This window comes from Pelophylax lessonae (genome assembly GCF_965119305.1).
Source record: "Pelophylax lessonae genome assembly, chromosome: 2".
Taxonomy (NCBI): Eukaryota; Metazoa; Chordata; class Amphibia; order Anura; family Ranidae; genus Pelophylax; species Pelophylax lessonae.
This window is the reverse complement of record NC_138769.1, coordinates 313001324-313025122: the sequence shown is the minus strand read 5'-3', so window position 1 is coordinate 313025122 and position 23799 is coordinate 313001324. Positions and strand designations below refer to the sequence as shown.

General features: G+C 40.4%; 1 protein-coding gene across 6 annotated transcripts in view; it reads right to left on the bottom strand.

The window, feature by feature from the left end:
• The window catches only part of DCAF6 (DDB1 and CUL4 associated factor 6), a 178133-nt gene that overhangs the window by 76888 nt on the left and 77446 nt on the right, over positions 1-23799 (bottom strand). For 4 of the 6 annotated variants that reach the window (XM_082244794.1, XM_082244798.1, XM_082244795.1 and 1 more), the window contains exons 10-12: positions 22626-22745; positions 17761-17961; positions 2912-2968 (exon numbers count right to left, since the gene is read on the bottom strand). In XM_082244794.1, the coding sequence (XP_082100920.1) occupies positions 2912-2968; positions 17761-17961; positions 22626-22745 (378 nt within the window). The remainder of the gene's footprint in view (positions 1-2911; positions 2969-17760; positions 17962-22625; positions 22746-23799) is intronic. The other 2 variants (XM_082244797.1, XM_082244799.1) reach the window with 2 other exon arrangements.

Here is a 23799-nt window from a genome sequence, read left to right as displayed (position 1 = left end):
GGTGTGGGTAACATACACTGCTTGGTACGAGTAGTCTTCCGGCTTTGCTGGGGGTTTGAGGCATACCTCCTTTTGGTGGTATTTTTGTTCAAGGTGGCCCCCTGCTGTGGTTTGCAGGGAATCGTGTTCCAGGCCCCCCATTCGTGCACATTCCTACTCCAGCTCCCTGGAACACAATCATGAGTTCCAAGATGGCCACTACATGCCACTGCCACACTTGTGACTGATGTTACCACAGCCATTTTGGCCTTGGGTGCTGTCGGGGACATGCACAGTGGGGGATCCATTGGTGGTGCTGATCCCAGTTTCCCAGGTGTTTCAGTTGTATGGGGAGGGTCGATCTGGCTGGTGGACCACATCTTTATGATGATGCGGTATTCACTGGGAGCCTCCCCTTCCTGGTTGGGGGCTTTTAGGGGCCCCTCTTACAGCATGGCTGTCACTACTGGCTCCTCTGTGTGATGGGCGGCCATGTCCCTAATTAGTTCCCGTCATCTTTTGTTAAGGTTGGTTTAATTCAATTGGGTTTTTTAAATTTGATTTTGTCTTTGTGTATCTTTTTATTTTTTTGTGTGTATTGTTCGGATAATTTTTTTCCAACGCCTCTGGGATCTCTGCAGCTGAGTAATGCTTTCCTTTTCTCTCCTTAGCAATCCTACCGATTGTGAGTACCTCTCTTTACTGCATTTAATAGAATTCTATGCGGAATTACGCTATGTCCCTTGTTTATCATTACTCCCTGGTACACACTCTGGAGTGACACCGGTGAACACCTTGGACCCATCTACCATTAAGAGCCTGTTAGGACCCAAGTACACCATAGGGGATACCTCACACTAGGACCAGCTAGGCTTCCGATAGGACGTCCCTGCCCAGGACCAATCGGATTCGAGGGATCGCTGGATATATACCTACACCCGCCCTATACCCCTGTGTGGGGTGGGTGTCTCTGGTAAGTGTGTCCTCTTACCAGAAGGGTCACCCAATACCTCACTGTCCACCACGGGGTCACTCCTCATATAGCATTACCAGATTGTGGTCACCTATATGGATCTTGAACTCTCCACACCTGCTTGTGATTATTGCACGTGATATAAAGACTGTTTATTTTCACCGGACTGTCCTCTGTGTGCATATTGAATGCCATTCACTATTGGCACTTTATATATCACCCTCATACCATAATATATGGTAGGGAGGGGCTTTTTATTCACTGAAGCACTTTTTTAAGCACTTTATTGCACATAATACTTTTGCTGGTTATTCTAATTTATTCGCCGCATGATATATAATTTTCTTGCAAGCACCAGTCACTTTATAACCTGTACAGCCAGCACCTTAAAAATTGCACTTTGTGGTTTATCATGCACTGTTAGCAAGTTTTTACAGTTGATTGCATTTTGGATTGATATATTGTTTGATATCACCACATTATATTATTATATGCACCAGCCACTTTATTATCTAGATTTTCGTTACATTATATATTTTGCATATTTTTAGGCAGCGCCACTATCCCTCTTTCTTTCATTCATCTTTTCTCTCCTTGGCCTAAGCCGTGTTGGGTTTGCATGGAGTGTGATGTTTTTAAATTTAAAATTGTAGGCTGTTTTCTCATAATGCCTGTGTGTTATTCATGTATTACACCATTTTGTAAGTGGTATTATACATTATAATGGGACATCTTTATATAGAAATCTATTAGGTTGCATATTTCTTTTTCATTTTCATCATGAAGATCCATTGAAGTGCCTCTGCGAAAGAGCAAGGCTAGAAACTCCCCGGGCATATAGACATGATATATTTTCCACAAGAAGCATGGAGCATTATATCTGTAATAATGGAGAGTAATATGCAGTCTTGTGCATTATGTATGGATATATGACATTGTTTGTACATACAATATGGGAGGTGCAATAGTATATGACCTGTGCAGAGGTTTTGGTTTTGAACTTTGGAATAATAAAGCTTTGTTGAGTTGTTTGATAGATGGTCCCTGCCACCCCGACACCTATTTTATTGTTGTATTTCATACACATACCAATCTGTGCCTAAAAAACACAAAAGCATCTGCCCAACACATGGCATTTCAGAAAAATTTAGCCAACGAGCCTCAAAACTGTTCCTTAAAAGTGTCCTTTTTGACTGAGGATAAAGTCACTTACTTTTGTTTACTACATTAATTGGGGTTATAACATTTTGTAACAGAAGCAGAGGAACCGCCCATTAAAGATGCACAATACACAGGTATAACTGCATAATGCATTCCCATTTAGGGTTGTTTTTCACCTATAGTAAGTGACCCTTGTGAAATAAGGGACTCCACTTTTTGTTTGTTAGTTTTTTGAGGTACAAACAGAAAATTTACACAAGACATTACATCTGATGGCACATATTGACACAACTCCCGAAGCATACTTTGACAAGGCATGCTTAGCTCTGGTGCATTAGTGACACAATGTTATGCATAAACAATATGCAGTCAATAACTACAGGCATACATTTGGCAACCTAATAAAAAAGAATGCCAAAAAGCAGCAGTTTATGTTTGAAAAAACAGTTTAGAAAGTTGATTAGAATATTTTTTGGTAATGTTTTCCAGTAATGTAACCAGACATCTTCAAACTTTATAGCAAACTGTCAAACATTTCTTTAAGGACAAAAATGTGGGTAAAATAGACATTAGTAAGCCTTTTTTGACAATGCCATTAAACAATTTGATACATTTTTTTTATGTCCCAAACAATAACTGCAGCCATAAAAGCAACAAAACACATAGTTCTAGTTGGTTATGTGAAGTAGTAAAACCATACTTAAAACACTGTAAAGCTGAAATCTACAAACTAAAGCAACACTCATTTTTATCCAAAACCACACATATACTATACTGCTACTTTTGTATACCACGCACCAAGTCCTTCATCAATTGACATGGATCCAAGCTGTTTGCTAATCACAGAAGTAGAATCTGAAACAAGAGTGATATTTCAGCTAGCTGGAACAAAATTTAAAATTTGGGCACTTTTAAATGACAATCCACTTTTCTTGACACCCGTTTATACAAATGCTCAATGCCAGCATGTGTAGCAGAAGAAGGGGTATAAGAACCTATTAAAATAATGAAGTGCCAGAGCTTTGCCGATCACAACAGCTGGAATTCAGGTGTAACAGTGGCACTTGACGGCAAACCAATGGCTTACAGGAAAAGATCTGAATATGCATAGTTTGTACTGAAATCAAAATGAGTGAAGCATATATCTTTATGCTTATAAAAATGGACTAACAATAGATTAACTGAACTCTACATTCAGTCAGAGACAGTGCTGTGACAAGGTCATCCAGCGCCCAGGGCAAATATATCAAACTGCGCCCCCTCCTTACCTTATGGTTAGGGTCAGGGCACCCCCATCCCTGCAATAACCCATTGCGCCCAGGGCAGCCACCCCCCCCTGCCCACCCTTGTCCTGGCCCTGGTCAGAGCAACAAGAACATCAAAGATCATTACCTTAATGACTTAACCTTAACTGCCCACAATCTGTATTGAATTATTTTTATTAGAGCCTGAAGCAGTGCGGACTGTTAGTTCTAAGACCATGCCATCACTGGTTTAACACTATCCAAAACCACAACGATTGGTTCCTGATCATGTAAACATCATAAAATGGATAAGATTACAAAATAAACCTACCCGCTCATCTGCCATTGTGCCTTACACAGAGAGAGGCACAACAACAGCTGAAGGGGTGCAATAGTTAAATGAAGCATACAGAGTTTGCTTTATGTGGTCTGGGCATCTAGGTTTCAATGATGTCTGGTCATGAAAGGGTTAAAATTGACTTAGTATGAAAGGGAAAAAAACAGTGTATTTCTAGTAAGCATTTAACAAAGTAAGGTGACCGTCAAATGTTACATGCTTTTTCCTCCATATTTTTGTTATTACATGAAGGTTGATTGACCACGTGGGTGAGCTATGCCTTTTACTCTACCCATTAATAACTTTGATTAAAAAAAAAAAAATAATGTTCTTAAGGAACATACATTCCACATTAATAATTGCCTCCAATATTGCTCCTGTTACTTCTTGTTGGAGGTGGCCATTTTGCTGAAGCCCAGAACCCTGAACAGCAGAAAATTATAAAATGGAACTAAACCCTTGGATCTAATGGTTAAAAAAAAAAAAAAAACAGTTACACTCCTGGAATGCTGGGATTGCTGTCACATTTGCTTGGGTGGTCCACCAAACTGGCAAACCATCAAATGGCTGGTGTCAAAACTGATAACATGTGCAGCAACATGGCAGTTGCAGATAAAAACAGAAGTAGCTTTCTTGGCTGTGAAGTATAGAGGGGGTTAATTACACTTTAATACCTTTTGTAAAAATAAACTGCAAATTACCATTTGTCATCAGCAGTTATAGCAGTCTTGTGACTTCTATCAGTGTCTGGCTGAGCACTGGTTAAAGTTTGTAGGGGGAGTTTTCATTCAACTCGATTTGTCCTATGAGGCAGCATGACTCCTGACCCTCTTTGTCTGAACAGAGCTGATCACATACACGTTCCCAAAAAAACTCTCTAGCAAAACTGAGCATGTGCAGAGTGCCCCCAAGGCTCTGTACTATCAGGAGATGGATTGGGAACAGTAAAATAAGAGGAGGATCAGAGAAGGCATGATCAAACAGCTTTTTACGCAGAGGATTAATCTCTTAAGTTTCCACAGTGAGTATAACAAGCATGCTTTACTGCATATACAGACTGATTTTACTGTTGTGGGTTTAGTAAGACTAACTACTGTTGTGGTATCAGCCCCACAAAGTGCATTGTTTTTAAAGAGCAGGTCAACTACAGACTTGAATTGTGAGAAGGAGCAGTAAAAGCATAACCACTGTGTAGAATTTCAAAGCAGGAAGCAGTGACCGAGTATGGAATAAGCAGAAAGGCTGCCTCCATGAACATACATGTTTACAAGTTATAAACAGAGAATATGTTTTTTTAAACCTTATCATACATGGATATCATTGTTTACATCAAGCGGATGTTTGAAACATAATGGATGGATTTGCTAAAAGGCAAACAGACTGTGCACTTTGCAAGTACAGTTGCTCCAGAGCTTAGTAAATGAGAGGAGGCTCGGCTGACTTCCATCATCCAATCACATTCAAGTACAAATGCGTTTTTTTCCCTTGCATGTGATCGGGTATTCTTTGCAAAGTGAAGACTTATCTCATTTACTAAGCTCTGGAGCGACTGCATTTGAAAACGGCACAGTCCATTTGCCTTTAGGAAATCCACCCCACTGTGTCTAAGACTTTACATTTCTCTAAACAAAGCAAAAATGGGACAAGGGTGTGCTTCCCTACGCACCAAAAGGCCACTTAACCTTTACTCTAAATCATAAAAGGTATGTATGTAATTGAGCATAACAGGTATACCTATAGGATGAGGTCAATGCCATTATATAGGAATCAACGTTGTCTCTCTATGTGGTAATATTAACATCTACCAAATTAAATGGTGAAACGTCTCTTGATATATACATATAGACAATATGAGGTTTATAATCTCCTCCTACATTCAATGTAAAGGCTCCAAGCTGTTTAGTGGATATATAAACTCAGGGTCTACTCACCAACACCAAGTGGTATAAACAGATGGGGGTATTTCAGTCTCTCCTCCCATCTATTGGCCACATAAAAAAAAGGATGCACAGAAAAAGAGAAAGTATACAAGTAAACACTTTCTTACTGAAGATAGGGGCTATCCATTTGTCTTCCACCCTATGAAATGATCTATTTCTCATATGTAATACGGGTAACACTCATCAATGTGGACACAATTAACCACTGATGGACGAGCCCCATATACAGTAGCTATAAAAAGTCTACACACCCGTTAAAATTTCAGTTTTCTGTGATATAAAAAAAAAAAAAAATGGGACAAAGATAAATCACTTCAGAACTTTTTCCACCTTTAATGTGATCTATAAACTGTACAATTCAATTGAAAAACAAACTGAAATCTTTTAGGTGGAGGGAAGTAAAAATAAAAAACTAAAATAATAATATGTTTGCATAAGTGTTCACACCCTTAAACTAATACTTTGTTGATGCACCTTTTGATTTTATTACAGCACTCAGTCTTTTTGGGTATGTGTCTATCAGCATGGAACATCTTGACTTGGCAATATTTGCCCACTCTGCTTTGCAAAAACACTCCAAATCTGTCAGATTGCGAGGGCATCTCATGTGCACAGCTCTCTTCAGATCACCCCACAGATTTTCAATCGGATTCAGGTCTGGGCCCTGGCTGTGCCATTCCAAAACTTTAATCTTCTTCTGGTGAAGTCATTTATTTGTGGATTTGGATGTATGCTTTGGGTCGTTGTCATGCTGAAAGATCAAGTTCCTCTTCATGTTCAGCTTTCAAGCAGAAGCCTGAAGGTTTTGTGCCAATATTGACTGGTATTTGGAACTGTTCATAATTTCCTCTACCTTGACTAAGACCCTGTTCCAGATGAAGAAAAACAGCCCCAAAGCATGCTGCCACCATCATGCTTCACGGTGGGTATGGTGTTCTTTTGGTGATGTGCAGTGTTGTTTTTGCACCAAAAATATCTTTTGGAATTATAGTCAAAATGCTCAACCTTGGATTTATCAGACCAGACCACATTTTCCCACATGCTTTTGGGAGACTTCAGATGTGTTTTTACAAACTTTAGCCGGGCTTGGATGTTTTTCTTCGTAAGAAAAGGCTTCCATCTTGCCATTCTACCCCATAGCTCAGACATATGAAGAATACGGGAGATTATCACACAGCCAGTACTTGCCAGATATTCCTGCAGCTCCTTTAATGTTGCTGTAGGCCTCTTGGCAGCATCCCAGACCAGTTTTCTTCTCCTCTTTTCATCAATTTTGGGAGGGAACGTCCAGTCCTTGGTAATTTCACTGTTGTGCCATATTTTCTCCACTTGATGATGGCTGTCTTTACTGTGTTCTATGGTATATCTAATGCTTTGGAAATACTTCTGCACCCTTCTCCTGACAGATATTTGTAATAATGAAATCCTTCTGATGCTTTGGAAGCTCTCTGCGGACCATGGCTTTTGCTGTACAATGCGACTAAGAAAATGTCAAGAAAGACCTACTAGAACAGCTGAACTTTATTTGGGGTTATTCAGAGGCCCTTTAAATGAAGGCAGGTGTGTACTGACTCCTATTTAACATGAGTTTGAATGTGATTGTCTAATTCTGAACACAGCTACATCGCCAGTTATAGGAGGGTGTGCACACTTATGCAACCACATTCGTTTTTTATTTCCCCCCCCCCCCCCCCAAAGATTTCAGTTTATTTATCAATTGAGTTGTACAGTTTATAGGTTACATTAAAAAGGTGGAAAAACTTCTGAAATTACTTTTCTGTGTCTCATTTTTTACATCACAGAAACCTGACATTTTACAATGGATATAAAAAGTAGACTTTTTACATCCATTGCATAACCATATCCGCAAAAAAAATCTTCTCTCTTAATCAAGACTGCATTGACATGAGGCATATCTTACCCCACAAAAAAGAAAAATGGTGTGGAGGGGGGGGGGGGGGGTAAAGCGCGTCAGAACAAAAATTAAATCATGTGAACCTAAATAAAAATATAGCCAGCAATAATGAATGTCTTGCTTGTATGGCCAGTATGGCCAAATTAAGAGTAAAAGAGGGACCAAAACACCCCACCTGGAAAAAACATGATTCTGGACTCCGTTTGTTGTACCTCAAATAACCAAAATCTAGAAATGGGATTTTGGTTGAAGCCATGTTGCGATTAGTTGATCTCTTCCTTCTGCAGCATTTTCTTCAGGACTCAGCACCCTCTGCAGTTTCCTACAGCCTCATTTCAACATTGACATGCTGGTATGCAGTACACACCAACTCCACTGCAATGCATGGATTGGTACCTCACCCGATCCCTCTCCACCAAATAAATTAGCAGTCTCTCTCTAAATGAAAAAGGGACCAGAATACATCAAACTGCTACACAATGAAACTGCCTTACTAAAAGAACCTACGAAAAAAGGCTTCTCTGCGCAGTCAAGGGTGGAAAAGAAACAATTGTAGCACTACCCCAATGAGATAAAACACATTGTATCAGTACTAATTATTCCTATATAGCCAATCTAGTCAAAAATTAAAATTAAGCAGTGTCCTTTTACGACAGCCAAAATGGTTATTCTAGTTTTGGATCCTGGAAGGAAGAGATCACAGTCCAGTTTTTATTACTTCTGTCTTACTGGGGAGATTTGCTTTATGGCAGTTATGCAGAGTCTGCCACATAACCGAACATAAATGTGTCATCAGAACAGGAAGTGAAAGGACATTTTTCCAATAGGGACACAGCAGTAATCACTTTATATGTTTAACTACATTTTATCAAAAAGCTATTTTTCATAGTCACCCATTGTGCAAACCAATGTGAAATTCATAAACTGGTAGTCTAATCTAGTAGCCAGCAGGTAGGTTAAGTACAATGGCTACTGCCTCAAGGACACTTTGAAGTCTGAATGGGGTAGTATACAGTAACAGATTTGGGAGACATTCTTGATTACTGATGCAATTGATTTTAATGGCCATGCACAATATATCAAAATACACGATCTGCCCTGCCAACTCAACATACATGGTTACATATAGTTAAAGACTTGGTAAGGTTGACTAAAAGGCACCACTCCATCCAGGTGTATGTGTATATGTATGTGTGTCACTACCTTTTCCCATATCGCTGTTCGTTCGCTAAGATGCCCATCTAAAAGTTTTTTTTTTAAATTTACAACACTCCTCGCTGACACAACCAACTGTAGAAGGGAGTTCCACATCCTTACTGCTCTAACAGTAAAGAGCACCTTACACAGTTTTAAGTTAAACTTCTCTTCAAACTTCATTGAGTAGCCACGTGTCTTCTTAACCACTTTACCACTAGAGCATTTTGCTGTCTTACGTCTGGGCCACTTTTTGCGATTCGGCGCTGTGCGACTTTAACTGACAATTGCGCGGTCGTGCGACGCCATACCCAAACGAAATTTACGTTCTTTTTTTTTCCACAAACAGAGCTTTCTTTTGGTGGTATTTGATCACCTGTGCGATTTTTACTTTTTGCGCTATAAACAAAAAAAGAGCGTAAATTTTGAAAAAACAACAATATTTTTCACATTTTTTTATATGAAATTCCCCCCAAAAAATGTAAAAATCAAAATTTTTTTAAATTTTTGGCCAATTTGTTTTCTGCTACCTATGTTTGGTAAAAAAATTCACAAAAAGCGTATTTTGATTGGTTTGCGCAAAAGTTATTGCGTTTACTAACTAAGGGAAAGATTTCTGTCATTTTTGGTGTTTTTTTTTAACGCTTAATGGCGGCGATCTGCGATTTTTTTTGCGGGACTGCAACATTGCGGCGGACAGATCGGACCCTTGACTGACATTTTTGACACTTTTGGGGGTACCAGTGACATTACTGCAGTAATCAGTGCTATATATATGCACTGTTACTGTAAAAATGACACTGGCAGGGAAGGGGTTAATTTTATTGGAGAGGGAGGGGTTAAGGTATGCCTGGTGCTTACTGACGTGTGGGGGGGGGGAGGTGACTGTGTGAGCCAGGGACAGATCGGAGTGTTCAGCTATGCTGAACACTCCGATCTGTCACTCCCTGTCACTTGGGAGATCCGCCCGCTTGTGTTTACACAGGCGGGCGGATCTCCACACTAGATCCCCGACGATCGGGGCAGAGCAGCGGCGATCGCCGCTGCTCCTCCCCTGGCCCGACTCCCGCTGTGACTGAATACAGCGGGAGCGAGCCTCCGGCGGCGCCGCCCACAAGGGGGAGTGTCTGACGACGTAGGTCTACGTCGTCAGACGATAACGAGCCACTTTGCCGCAGTAGTACTACGGTACTCAGTGGCAAAGTGGTTAAGTGACCTGAGACTGAATAGTTTTCTCCCTATGCTAGAATCTCCATTGAGATATTTGCAAATAGCAATAATATCTCCTCTAAAGTGTCTATTCTCCAGGAAGAATAAATTTGTAGCATTCCAGCCCCCTTCTTAGCTTTGTTGCCCTTCCCTGGACTCTCTCCAGTTTCAGCAAATCCTCTTTGAAGACTAGTGACCAGAACCAGAGTTTTGTAAAATGATAAAATTATAGGTTTTTCTTTTGAGTAGATACCTTAATACCTTGCTGCCACCTGTACACATATGCGCGGCCTCGCTAAAGTTGTTTTTTTTCCCATGAGGCCGCATATATGCGTACATGTGTTCGCGCCCCACAGCGTACTTTCAGCACAGAGACCTGGGTATCATACTAATGATTGGTAATCAGGAGCCCCCCCTTCCTGATCCGATGGTCGCTGTGATAGTCTCCAATTGGCTATCACAGTGATCAGTCACTGTGCAGCCCGCCCCTATGTTTTTTTGTTTTTTTTTTACTCCTCTGTATCTTTCTCCTTGCTAGGGGAGAAAAACGTAAAGTAAAGAAACAAGTGTGTGAAAAAAAGGTTTGATCTAGGTTTGTGTCAGGGTCAAAAAGGTCAGGGTCAGCATATTTTAGCTAGGATTAAAAAATTAAAGAAAAATTAATAAATTCCCCTGCTCCTGACAATTACAGCAATACCAACTAAGTGTGTGGTATTTGTTGTTTGTATCCCTAGTAGGACACAGAAACAATTATGCACAATTTGCCTTTTTTTAGCCTACTTAACCACTTGCCGACCGCTGCAAGTACATATACTGCGGCGGTCAGCCCCGGCCAGGCTAAGTGACGTACCGGTACGTCACTAGCCTGTCACCGGCTTGTGAGCCAATAGCGGGCGCGCGCCCGCCCCGGCTCATTCACTGACAAGTCAGTGCGTGTGACCGGCGGACCCGATGTCCGCCGGTCACTCGCGATCGTTCGCCGGGAAGGGAGAAAGGCAGGCGGCTAATGTAAACAAGCCGCCTGTCATTCTCCCCTGTGTAAAAATGGAGATCAGACAGTTCTACTATGTAGGACCGTTGATCTCTGTTTTACAGTAGTAGCCATGTCCCATCAGTTAGAAACACGCCCCTAGGACACACTTAACCCCTTCCCTGCCAGTGTCATTTTTACAGTAACAGTGCATATGTATAGCACTGATTACTGTAGTAATGCCACTGGTACCCCCAAAAGTGTCAAAAATGTCAGGCAAGGGTCCGATCTGTCCGCCGCAATGTCGCAGTCCCGCAAAAAAAAAAAAAAAAAAAAAATCGCAGATCGCCGCCATTACTCGTTAAAAAAAAAAAAAAAAAAAAACACCAAAAATGACAAAAATCTTTCCCTAATCGCGATAGCTTTTGCGCATACCAATCAAAATACGCTTTTTGCGATTTTTTTTACCAAACATATGTAGCATAAAACAAATTGGCCGAAAAATGTTAAAAAAATTTTGATTTTAACATTTTTTTGGGGGGGAATCTCATATAAAAAAAAAATGTGAAAAATATTGTTATTTTTGCAAAATTGACGCTTTTTTTTTGTTTATAGCGCATGATCAAATAATCGCACAGGTGATCAAATACCACCAAAATAAAGCTCTGTTTGTGGGAAAAAAAGGACGTCAAATTTGTTTAGGTACAGCGTCGCATGACCGCGCAATTGTCCGTTAAAGTCACTCAGTAAAAAAAAAAAAAAAATCGCAAAAAACCCCCTGGTGAGGAAGGGGTTAAAATCTTCCGGGGCTTAAGTGGTTAAAACACATTGACACTGATGCTGATACTCATTAAAAAAAACAACTATTTTTGGACAGTTTACCTTTGATAATAGAAAAATTTTGCAACTCTTTGGAACACTTGAGTACATACGTAAAGCTGGGCATCTTAACTGGGATGCCCTTCCTGTGGCCTTAACCGATGCATGCTGTTCCCCTGAGGGGGGGGTTCAGCTTGTCCGTGTTTATGAATGGTGGCAAGGCAATTGTGATTCAATTTAAAATTTTGGCTGGTTTCTTTACTTTGTGAACAATATGAAATACATGGCATACCCTATATACCATTTAGGCATTTAGGAGGGATTTACTGAAATGCATCAGCTCGTTCATGGTCTAGGAACAGTGTGGATGAGCCAAACAAAGGAGAGTGTAGTAATAAAAATCTTGCCTGTGGACAATGGGGTATCTTGTCATTAATGCTATATTGTACATAAACAAACATGCTAGTCATTATGACATTTTAAAATATATTTTAAATATTTTGAATAAAGCTGAAGTATTTTGTTTTTTATTAAAGCTATATATGATTTGCATATTGCCTTATTGCATGTCCCCTGGGAAACGTGCGTTTATTCTTCATACGTCATTTTATAAACGAAAAGGTAGTTCCAAATGAAGGCATACGGTTTCTAAACGCCAGACCAAAAATGTAATAACTTTTAGCACACCAGTCCTTAGACATGGTGCATTTAATTTTTTTCAGGCCAAGTACATTTTTCTGCAAGCACAGGAAAAATCCTGTTAATCCCAACAGAAAAAAACAATTACTCCTTGTCGGTGTTGGGATTTGCTGCACACTGATCACGTCACTTATGTTGGATTTTTTTATCACTTCATTCACTTGGGACTCTTATTCCAGTTGGACATTTCTTTTTATATTGGTTTACGATTGGCTACACATTATTCATGTCACAGGTTATATATGTTCAAGTATATTTTTACTTTTAGCGCTGCACATTTTTATGTTTTTGGTCACTTTGTTGTATGGTGATTAGTGCAAGCAGCTTTTTGTTTTAATTGGTAGCGCAGTATTTTCATTTCTATCTGTTTATTGTTAATCCCAACAGAAACACAGAATCCTTGTACTTTCCTGGGCATTCAAATCTGAAACAATGTTGTTATCAGCCTTGTCAGTTATTTTCTTTGAACTACAGAACATTTCCCCCCTATAAAAGGAAGAGAAGAGGGGGAGATATTCTGTAATCCTGTTCTAGGGTGTTCAATGCTGCTTCTATATAGATCTAGTACAGTGAGTTTATCAAGTTGCCCAGTTTACAGAAAAGCAATGCAGCAGTCTAAAACAATCAGATCCCAGCTATTGGCTACTTAGTTAATACAAAAGTGGGAAAAATGTACCTCAATTCCATTGCTGAGGTTTACAACTCTGCTCAAAGCCCAGGTCATAGACTACGATTACAATACTTTAATCACATTTCCAAGAAATAGCACATCTCACACTCTTCCCTTATTGTGCAGAGAAGCATAATATGTGCGATGGTAAGAAATAGTGCAATTTACATGTCAAACAGCTTCATGCTTTTACCTGCATTGTAAATGGAAACAAGTACATGCATCTTTGGTCAGAATGTTTTGTAGGCAACGCATGTTAACTGTTACACGTCATTTTAAACACATGACAATTGATGCAAAAATGGGTTAGTGCACTAAAATGAACCTAAATTGAGAGAAATATGTACGTTACATATTGGGGTTGATTTACTAACAGCAAATATACTGTGCATTGTAACAGCAGTTGCTCCTGAGCTTAGTAAATGAGGTAAAGCTTCACTTTTCAAAGAATACCCAGTCACATGCAAGGAAAATAAAAAAACATTTTGCTTGCACATAATTGGATGATAGAAATCAGCAGAGCTTCCCCTCATTTTAGATCTTACCGTCAGACCTAGAGCAACTGCACTTGCAGCACACAGATTATTGGTCTTTAGTAAATCAACTTAATTAAGTACAAAAATGCATAAAGACTATGGTTAAAGAAAACGAATAATAAATGAAACCTGGAGAAGTCAGAATCTGAAGTAGTTGTGCATGGCAACCAATCAGCTTCTAGCTTTCGGTTTTAAAGCTGAACAAGCTGAAGTTAGATGCGGATTGGTTGCTATGTGCAGCTGTTCCTGAAAATGTCTGCTTGATTTTAGTAAATTCCTCCCACAATATTTGTATGTTTCTTCAACATGATTCTACAGAATGAAGAGACCTACTTATTATAGAGAGAACTACTGTTATATAGGAAATGAAGACTAAGATTACTGATCTCCTACCTAAACGTGTTAGCTGAGTGGCCACAGCAGACTCTAAGGCTTAATGCATACACACGCAACGATTATCGGCCGACCGATCGGCCGTCTTTTGTCCAGCACACGAATTTTCTCGGCCAACAAAAACCAACTTCAGAAGTGATGTCATGTTCTGGTTTACTTTCCGTGTGTTTTTTCTTCTCTGAGCATGCCCAGTCTTGCTCATCAGATTTTTGTCTACCGAAATCTGTACTGACTGACGAACAATCGGCCGTTGTGTTGACGGCCAACAAAAATTTTATAGCCTGCACACCAGATTTTGTTCGGCCGAAAAGTCGGAGTCGGTTGTCGAAAGCATCATACTAACAAGCCGAAAATCGGCCGATCGGACGCTGGCCGAAAATTCACGGTCAACTATCGATGCGTGTGTACGAGGAATTAGTACTTTCTGATACCCTGATCTGGATCAGATCAGGAAAGTCAGATTTCCTAATCTACATGCTTGTTTCAGATGGTCACCAAGAAAGCCAATCAACTAGAAATTTCAGAAGGACCAGTCAGCTATGGCAGTCTCCATATTTTTCTAAAAAGAGGAACACTTTGAGCATAATGAAGCCTAAAAGATGCATCTAGTCATGGAGAGACCAATTCTATCTCAAAGTGCTAGCTTGTAACAAAGGGGTACATAATAAATATTCCACGATGTGCATGGCTGTTGAATGACTAAGTAGACCCAAGTTCGAGCAACTCTTGCACTGAATAGATTTTCAATTTGTTGAAAACTGCTAACAGCAAAGCCAACTCTTTTCACTGCTATGAAATAGAGGAAAGAAACTACAACTTGTGTACTGCTGTCAAGATTATGACAAATACTGGTGCTGAGGTGACCTGTTTAAAGACAGATCTCTCTCCATCCCCTAATCTAAGGTACTAAAGATATCTACCGATCTACAGCCACCTTTACTTAGCAATTTAACCTCTTATAACAAAGTACCTCCTCTGCCACCTACTGAAATCAATATGCAAATGTGGCGATAGCCAAAAAAAGAAAACCTGTTGTGAAAGAAGCCATTGTTATCCCCATATGATAATACTAGTGGTCTCTGGCATACAGGCATATTTAGAGTATTTAGAGGTGAAAGTCAGTAATGGCAGCCAATACACATTCTGAAGCGGTTCTTTTTGCCTAGGCATGCTTATCCATCAACTGCACAGTGACTCTCTGCAAAAGCTCTTACTGCTGCCAGACCCTGCCCCTAATACTACTAGTGTAATCTAGTAATCAGGAGTGGGCACATATGCTCCTCAAAAATTGATATGAGGTTAGAAGAGAGGATCGTGCCTAGGGGCTGTGCTACATTACTTCTAACTTGCTTGATCAAATTAAAAACTGTGCTAAACAACCTTGATTAAGTTATCACATTTTCAGTAGAAATCTGCATAGTAGCATTAAAATAAAAAGACACTGTGTAGTAAAGCTTACCATGCAAGGATCTGTGTCAACTTTCTTATTTGCATCAGTACTGATTCTCTCCATATACAAGACTATGGAAATGCCAAAGCAGCTTAAAGCATTTCAAATGCAGGTCGAAAGAATGCAAACTGCAAGTAAAATGTATCTGTGTATTTTTATATCACAACACAAATACGTTCTGCCATGCTGTACCATAATCTCTGGTTTTCTTTTCAGGCTCAGATAAGTGGACAGGGAGCCCAGGGCTCAGGAAGAGTTTTGCAAGACAAACAGGGATAGTTGCAACAAAGAAAATGGGGAGGTAGCCTATAGGCAAAAAAGAGAACTTAACTGCTGCTATGGTTACACAAGTTCCCTCATACAGCTGCTGTTCTTATCCGTGTGCTGAATCAGTGCTGGAAACCGAGCCAATAAATAAAAAATAAAAAAATGGAAACAAAAAATGGTTTTCTAACCGGAGCACATTTTTCCCCCAAAATCAATGCGATTGTGAAACAGATCCATTAATACAACAATAAAAGTAAAATTGAGAAAGATTGCATAGCTGTTCTTCATAAATAAAATCCCTGTCATCTGTATTGTGTGGACAAGCAAACATCTATGGCACCCTTTTTCCACCAGGGTTCCTTCTGGAGGTTACTAGGGGTTCCTTGAGCAATGGTGAATTGATCTTTTACCTACAATGACTGCCAATGAATGGAGGCACTTCCACAGTAACCAGTAAATTTTAGGGGATAACAATTCTTACTGTCTGTGTTTTGTTTTGGTTATTAATTTTAAGATTCGTAAAAAAAAATGTTGTACTGAGTGGGAGGGTGTAAAATTTTCTGCCAGGTTGTCAAATATTCTAGATATGCCATATTTATTCCTAGTCATAAACCATTGTACAATTTAGTGATCACACAAACTGTAAGTAGAATTCTTTTTAGCAAGGTTTTCCGGACACCTGAAAATAGTAAGAGAGAAATTTACATATGTGAAATGACGATATGTAAGGATATTCGATAAACTGTGGAAACCCTGGTTCGACCCTGAGACATGATTCATCCAAGTGCTACATATGTGGTCAATGGGGTAGAGAATGGGATCAGACGAGCATAGGAAGGGGACAGCGGGGCCTAGAAAAGGGGTCAGTATGGAATAGGAAAGAGGTCAGTGAAGCAAAGGATGGGGTTACTGCTGGCAAGGCTCTCAGCAGAGCTGCTCTTTCCCACACTGTACACAGCTGAGGTTGGATTCTTTTACCGACACAGCCTTAATGCATCTGGCTGTTGCAGCTCTGCTACATTTCCAATATGAGGATTTCACAGGTCAGAACTGCAAAAGCCAGCTACACACAGTGTAGATTGAGGTTTTCTCTGTACAAGAATCCAATCTCGGCTGTGGGAAGGGCAGGTAGGAGCAGCTCTGCTTTATGTCCTGTGTGACGCTGAGTACAGTAGAATTGGGAGGGGGGGGGGGTATTGAATTACCAATCCCAGCACAGCATCCCTGGGGTGGGGGGAGGTTCTTCTTTAAAGTTAAACAACTACTCTTCCAACTTCATTGAGTAGCCACGTGTCTTTTTAAGCGACCTGAGATTGAATAGTTTTCTCCCTATGCTAGAATCACTATTGAGATATTTGCAAATATGCGATCATATCTCCTCTAAAGTGTCTATTCTCCAGGAAGAATACATTTGTAGCTGTTCCTCATAACGGAGGCCCTCCAGTCCCCTTCTTAGCGGTGTTGCCCTTCCCTGGGCTCTCTCCAGTTCTCTCCTGTTGTTTTGGGATAACGCCTGCGCCTTGAAGTCTTTACAAGCTGCAAACTTACGTAAGGTCTCATTCACATGGGTGCTGAGGCCCGTACACTGTAAATTGGCTGTTTGTTTATGGGGAGCCACCTGGTGCGTTGTGTAGGCAGCCTATTTAAGCCTATAGGGACACTGCAGCTGCATAGACACAGGCACTCAGCTTAATTTGACAGGTGTGTGGACGAGTGGCCCTGAACCCAGACCGTCTACGGGTTTGTGGTTTAGTGTAGTTTTAGTTTGAGGTGGGGGTGAGAGTGAATTTTGTAATAGTTAATATAATGATACAGTTATGCTTTACAGATACCAATTTAGGAAAAAGCATCTGATCTGGTTGTCCATTATATACCATGGCACTAAATATCAAGCAGGAAACCGAAAGATTGATAAAATACATTGTAAAACTATCTGGATATTTATCAGCAGATAAATATTCTACTTTCTGTGTATGGCAGCAATAAAAAATACAATGTTCTTACCAGAAGGGGAAGTAGAGCTGCCTGATGAAGAACTACTCTGTTGATGTGCAGCCTCATCAGTAGATGGCAAGGCATGGCTTTCTCCAATATCTGTTCTTGGAGGTGCATTCTCATCATGGCCCATCCCTGAACTTGCTTCAGCAGCCTGTGATTCTGTTGGATTTGTAGTTGCTGAAGCCGTTGTGTCTGGTTGTGACTCTACTTTATTATACAAAAAATATAAAAAATTAATCTCTTAACACACTACTATCAAACAATCAAGCAAGCATTGTTTAAACAAGACCCCTTTCACAGATAGAGTTTCTCCCTGATTGTGAGAGGAATAACCTAATAACCTATAAGGGCTGAAAAGAGATCTGTGACAGACAAATTTAATAGTTACCTACTGCATTCTTCAAAAACTCAACATAATGACAGTTGTGCATATAAGTTCCCCATGGTAGTTCATTTTGTTATTCGTTTTTGCAGATCTTGCTTACCTTGTAGTGCTTTACAGAAAAAATGAGTCACATTTGTGAATACACAAACACTATTTCATGTGGAGGCGGATTAAAGCTCCAAATTGGTTTTTAGATTATGACAAAAACAATACATAAGAATATACATACAGAAAAACAACATATTTGGGGAAATTTGCCCATGCAGATTACCCATGCTTATTATTATTTCATAGTTGCATTGGTCCACCTTGGATCAATGCAAGTACAGTAAAACCTTGGATTGAGAGGAACTTGGTTTGAGAGCAATTTACAACACAAGCAAATTTTTTTTAATACATTTTGACTCGATAAGCAAGCGATGTCTTGATATACAAGTAGCGTCATGTCACAACGGAGTATAAAAGAGAAGAGAGGCACCTCTAAGTGTAGAAATGTGGGGTACATTTAATGAAGGTACATCTAGCAACTCACATTGTTGATGATTAAAACAGGCACACATCTATGTATGCAGGAATCCGGGGTAAAACTGTCCACATAGACCATCCTCCACAATGCGATCAACATCATCCCTTCCACACTGGGCTCCATGATCGCTTTAAGCCTCGCTTTCAGACTGCTCTACTGCAGGGTAGTCTTCCCAGTCACGACTACAGACGGACAGCAGTAAGAGTCGGCAGTGAGGAGGATGGTCTATGTGGACCGCTTTACCCTGGATGCCTGCATTCTTGGAAGGTTCCTGTTTTAATCATCAGCCATGTGAGTTACTAAATGTTGAACCTTCATTAAATGGAACCATATTTCTACACTTAATGGCACCTCTCTTTTTTTTTTATACACTGTGGTTCCTGCTGGATTTTGCTTCTAATCCCCTTGTGGAGACTGCCATTTGTGAATAGACATTTTATGGTTACACAACCTATCACATTGATATAATCTTTTTATATGGACTATAAACTGAAGGACTTATGAATATATGATTGTGGAACGAATAATGTGGGTTTCCATTATTTCTTATGGGGAAATTCATTTTGATATAAGAGTGCTTTGGATTACAAGCATGTTTCCAGAACAAACTATGCTCGCAATCCAAGGTTTTTCTGTATATACTCTATAGCTGTGGGACAACTGTGGAAGCAGAGAGCCACTGAAGAGAATGAGTTAGTTAAGTAGCAATGATTTTTGGGGGTTCAGGATCCACCGTAACCTTTCAACAAGGGTAATATTGAGGCCAGCACCTTAATTACCATCCAAGGTGCAGAAGAAAGACTGGAGAGCAGGGCCATGAACTGGTAGTAGTCCCACAGAAAAACATAGAAAACAATGGGTTGAAAAAATTGGCACATGTAGGCAAAGGTTCTTGATGTTCACAGCCAGAACTATGTCTCCCTGGTAAAAAAGAAAATGACAGGCCAGGTGTATGCAATGTGAAATTTCTAGACTCTAATAAGGACCTTCAGAGCTTTGAGATCCAAGATGGACTGGATGCCCCCTTTTGGTCTGGGAATGATGCCAAAGTTGGATTAAAATCTTGGAAACCATTCTTCCACATTAACTGCGGCAATGACACCTTGTCTGGGAGACCTGAGAGGGCTCAATGAAGGTCTAATCATTTGTGTGGAGACAAAGAAATGTTGGCGGTGAGAAACACAGGAAGAGGCAAGGAGAAAAATGCCAGTTTTCAGTTCTCAGGAACCCAAACATTAGATAGATATGCAAGTGGTGTAAGTATTCTCAAAGGTTAAGTGTTACTAAACCTAGGACCCTGCATTCACTATATCTGGTCTCCCACAGTACACAGAACATGGGAATGCGATTTATTTTAGTAACAATAAACTGCTAAATACCTTTTCTCATCAGTGGTATTTAGCAATCTTGTGACTTCTATTAGTGCCTGGCTGAGCACTGGTTAAAGCTTGCAGGAGTTTTCATTCTCCTCTGACTGTCCTACGAGGCTGCATGACCCCTGATTTTATGTCTGGACAGTGCTGATTGTCCCTGTGCTAATAACATACACCCTTCCAAAATAAATAAAATAAGAAAAAAAAGCACTCTAGCACTACACACCTAACGGAGCATGTGCAGAGTGTCTCCAAGGCTCTGTTCTATAAGCAGATGGATTGGGGACAATAAAAGAAGGGAGGATCAAAAGAGACTGGATTAAACCGCCTTTTTATACAATGCGGAGGATTAATCCCTTAGGTTCCACAATGAGTAGAACAAGCATGCTTTTACATCATATACAGACTCATTTTACGGTTGTGGGTTTAGAAACACTTTAACAACTGTCCCCCCAACATGGAAAGTTGGGGAAAGCACCTTTATGTAGAGGAAGGCTGATCTGATAAATTTTCAGACTGAGTGTCATACCTTGTCAGTGGACAAGGCTTGGAGGGCCCTGACAAAGATATTGAGGTAGTGAAGAGAAAGGAAAGGTTTCTGAATAGTCAGAGAGGGAAATACTTTGCAGTCTGCACTGTAAGTTTCTTCCACTGAGGAATAAAGTGGCTTGCAGCCAGAAAAGTCCTATATAAACAGTAGCAACAGTAAAATGGATTCTGCCTAATGAAAGTGCTACTAAACATTTTTTACCTTAATGCATTCACTGCATTAACGCGCACCTCCACTTTTGTTGGGAAAAAACATTCCCCTCTGTGTGATCTATGTACATTGCAAGGATTTTAATAAAAACTTTGTTGCAGATTTTTATCTTTTGTTTTTCTGAAGAAATCCCTGTTTGTTCCTCTGTGCCGAGAGAGTCTAATGGCAGTGGTTTCATATTTATAAATCAGCTGCAGGGCTCTAATGAGGAAAGCTGCTGGGTCTGCATCCCTTTAGACAAGCTCTTATTGGGAGTATCTCCCCAAAAATGAAATTTGAGGTGCAGGGGATGCCAGATATCTGACTTGTATCTTAGGCAGACTTCTGGGAAAATCAGTGAGCCAATCACACAAGCAGGAAATTAGGTTTCTGGGGGGAGATGGTCAGTACACATTCTGTATACAGAACACCTCCAGGTAGCCATATTGCATTGTATTTTGAGAAAATTACAGCAACTGCAGCGTAAAAAAGGAAAGGTATTTCTTAACATCCAATTACAATATGACTTGTGTCGCAATTGTATACGCTATATTTTTTCTTTATTTGCTATCCCCCCCCCAAAGTGGAATAATGTTCCCGCATCGCAAACACACATCTGGCAGTTCACACTGCCATATGCGATACGCAGGGGGTGTCAATTAAATGTTAACGACACCCCCAGTTTGATCGCATATCGCAGTGCGATCTGACAGTTCGCACAGGATCGGATCGCACAAGTGTGAACCACTGTGCGATCCGATCCTGATACGGCTGAAAAAAAGGGTCATGTGCGTCTTGTCTTTAGTGCGGGTGCAGTGCGAATTTCAGCCATACAAAGTGTATGGCTTAATTCGCACCGCACATCCGATCGCATGTAATGAAGGAGTAGTGCGCTCCGATATTACATGCGATCGCCGCACTCGCATGAGTGTGAACCGGCCCTTAGGCTCCATTCACACCTGAGCGTATAGTTTTCAGGCGGTTTTTGTTTGGGCTTTTTTAAGGTGTTTTTTGCAGGTGTTTGGAAGCAGGCATTGACATGTAACAAAAACACTTATCTGCCAAAAAAGAAGCTCATGTACTTTTTTGAGCTTCAGACATTTTGCTTCAGGTGACAAAATGCTTAGATGTGAACAGGGGCAATATGAAATGAATAGGATTTTGCTTGTTGGGCATTTTGAGACTTCAGAGATGAGTGTTTTACAAGCTGAAATACGCTCAGGTGTGAACAGGGCCTTAAGTGTCCATTCACACTACCACGACTTGTCAGGCGACTTGTCAGCCTGACAAGTCGCGGTCCATGCAGTGCTACAGGAACCGTTCTAATAGGAGCGACAAGTTGCTCCGACTCAGAAAAAGGTTCCTGTAATACTTCGGGGCGACCTGGAGCGACTTGCATAGACATTCATTTTATGAAGTCCGTGCAAGTCACGCCGAAGTCGCGGTGCTCGCGGCTTCACAGGTCGCCCCCGAAGTCGTGCCGCGGTAGTGTGAACCGGCACAAAGTCCAGTATATATATGAAATAAATATAAACATTTGTAGATTCAGGGCTTTTCTTTAAGACTATTCGTTTCTCCATATCTTGGGTTGTAAAAAGTATTAATTTCTCCATATCTTGGGTTGTAAAAAGCCTATTGGCCGATGCTGTCATGTCATAAAGATTTGTAAAATACAAATATTGCATATATGAAAAAAGAAACTTGACACACATACCCCCCAGTTTTTCCTATTGTAATTCTGTCTTGTAGTTTGTATTGTACAAAAATCTAAAAAAAAAGGAATTAGGAAAAAAAAAAAAAAAAAAAAAAAAAAAAAAGGACCTACAGACGAACTACATAAGAATGTACCTCTATTTGGAGTCCTTCCTCTTCTCCTGTTGCTTTGAGCTACCTCACTTGCTTCTTCAAACCATCTTGAAAGCATATCAGACATTCTTTGCATGAGTGACGCATTGGTAGCATTGTCACCTAGAAAATAAGTGACATTTACTTCCACAAGGTAAAAGGTCATTCAATTTTAGTGACATAATTCTAAGTAACAAATGACTCACGCCTGTGTACATAATGCTAGACACCTTACCAAACACGCTGCTCTAAACACCACAACAAATAATTCATTAATGCGGATCTAAACTCTAAAACAAAAATGGAGTATATTGCCACTTACCAATCCTTAGAGGTGTTGGCTTCATCAGTTTATATTTTGTTAGGCTTTTGTCCTTTGACCATCTGGTGATTCTGTCAGTAACACTTCCTGTTTTAGGGTAGCTGTACTCAGTCGTCCACTGTATCTATGGAGGAGCAATGTAGCCACCTTTGCACTGCAGCATTTTAGAGGGTAGTGTTAGGTTTACTAGTAAATTTACATGAACTTTAAATAAGTGACCAACACATTACCACTTGCCGATCGCCCACCGCAGATATACTACGGCAGGCTGTACGGCGGTTCGCGGGAGCGCTCCTGGGGGCACGCTCGCCCTCCCCCATTAGGAAGCAGGGGAGCCGCGATTGGCGCCAGGCACCTGCGATCGCTCCCCGCTGACAGAGAACGACAGTCTGCTGTTGTAAACACGGCAGACCGTTATTCTCTCTGGAATGAACACAGAGCTCCTGTGTTCCTCCTAAACAGGATCACAGGTCTCTGTGTTGATTCCACAAGCCCGTCCCCCCTTAGTTAGAAAACACTCCCAAAGGCTCACACTTAACCCTTTAATCACCCCTGGGTTAACCCCTTCCCTGCCAGTGTCATTATTACAGTAACAGTGCATATTTTTAGCACTGATTACTGTAGTAATGTCACTAGTCCCCCCAAAAGTGTCAAAAATGTCAGTTAGGGGTCCGATCTGTCCGCTGCAATGTCACAGTCCCGCTAAAAATCGCAGATCGCCGCCATTACTAGTAAAAAAAAAAGAAGAAAAAAAGACAAATTTTCCCCTAGTTTGTAGACGTGATTTGCACAAACCAATCAAAATACGCTTATTGGGATTTTTTTTACCAAAAATAAGTAGCCGAATGCAAATTG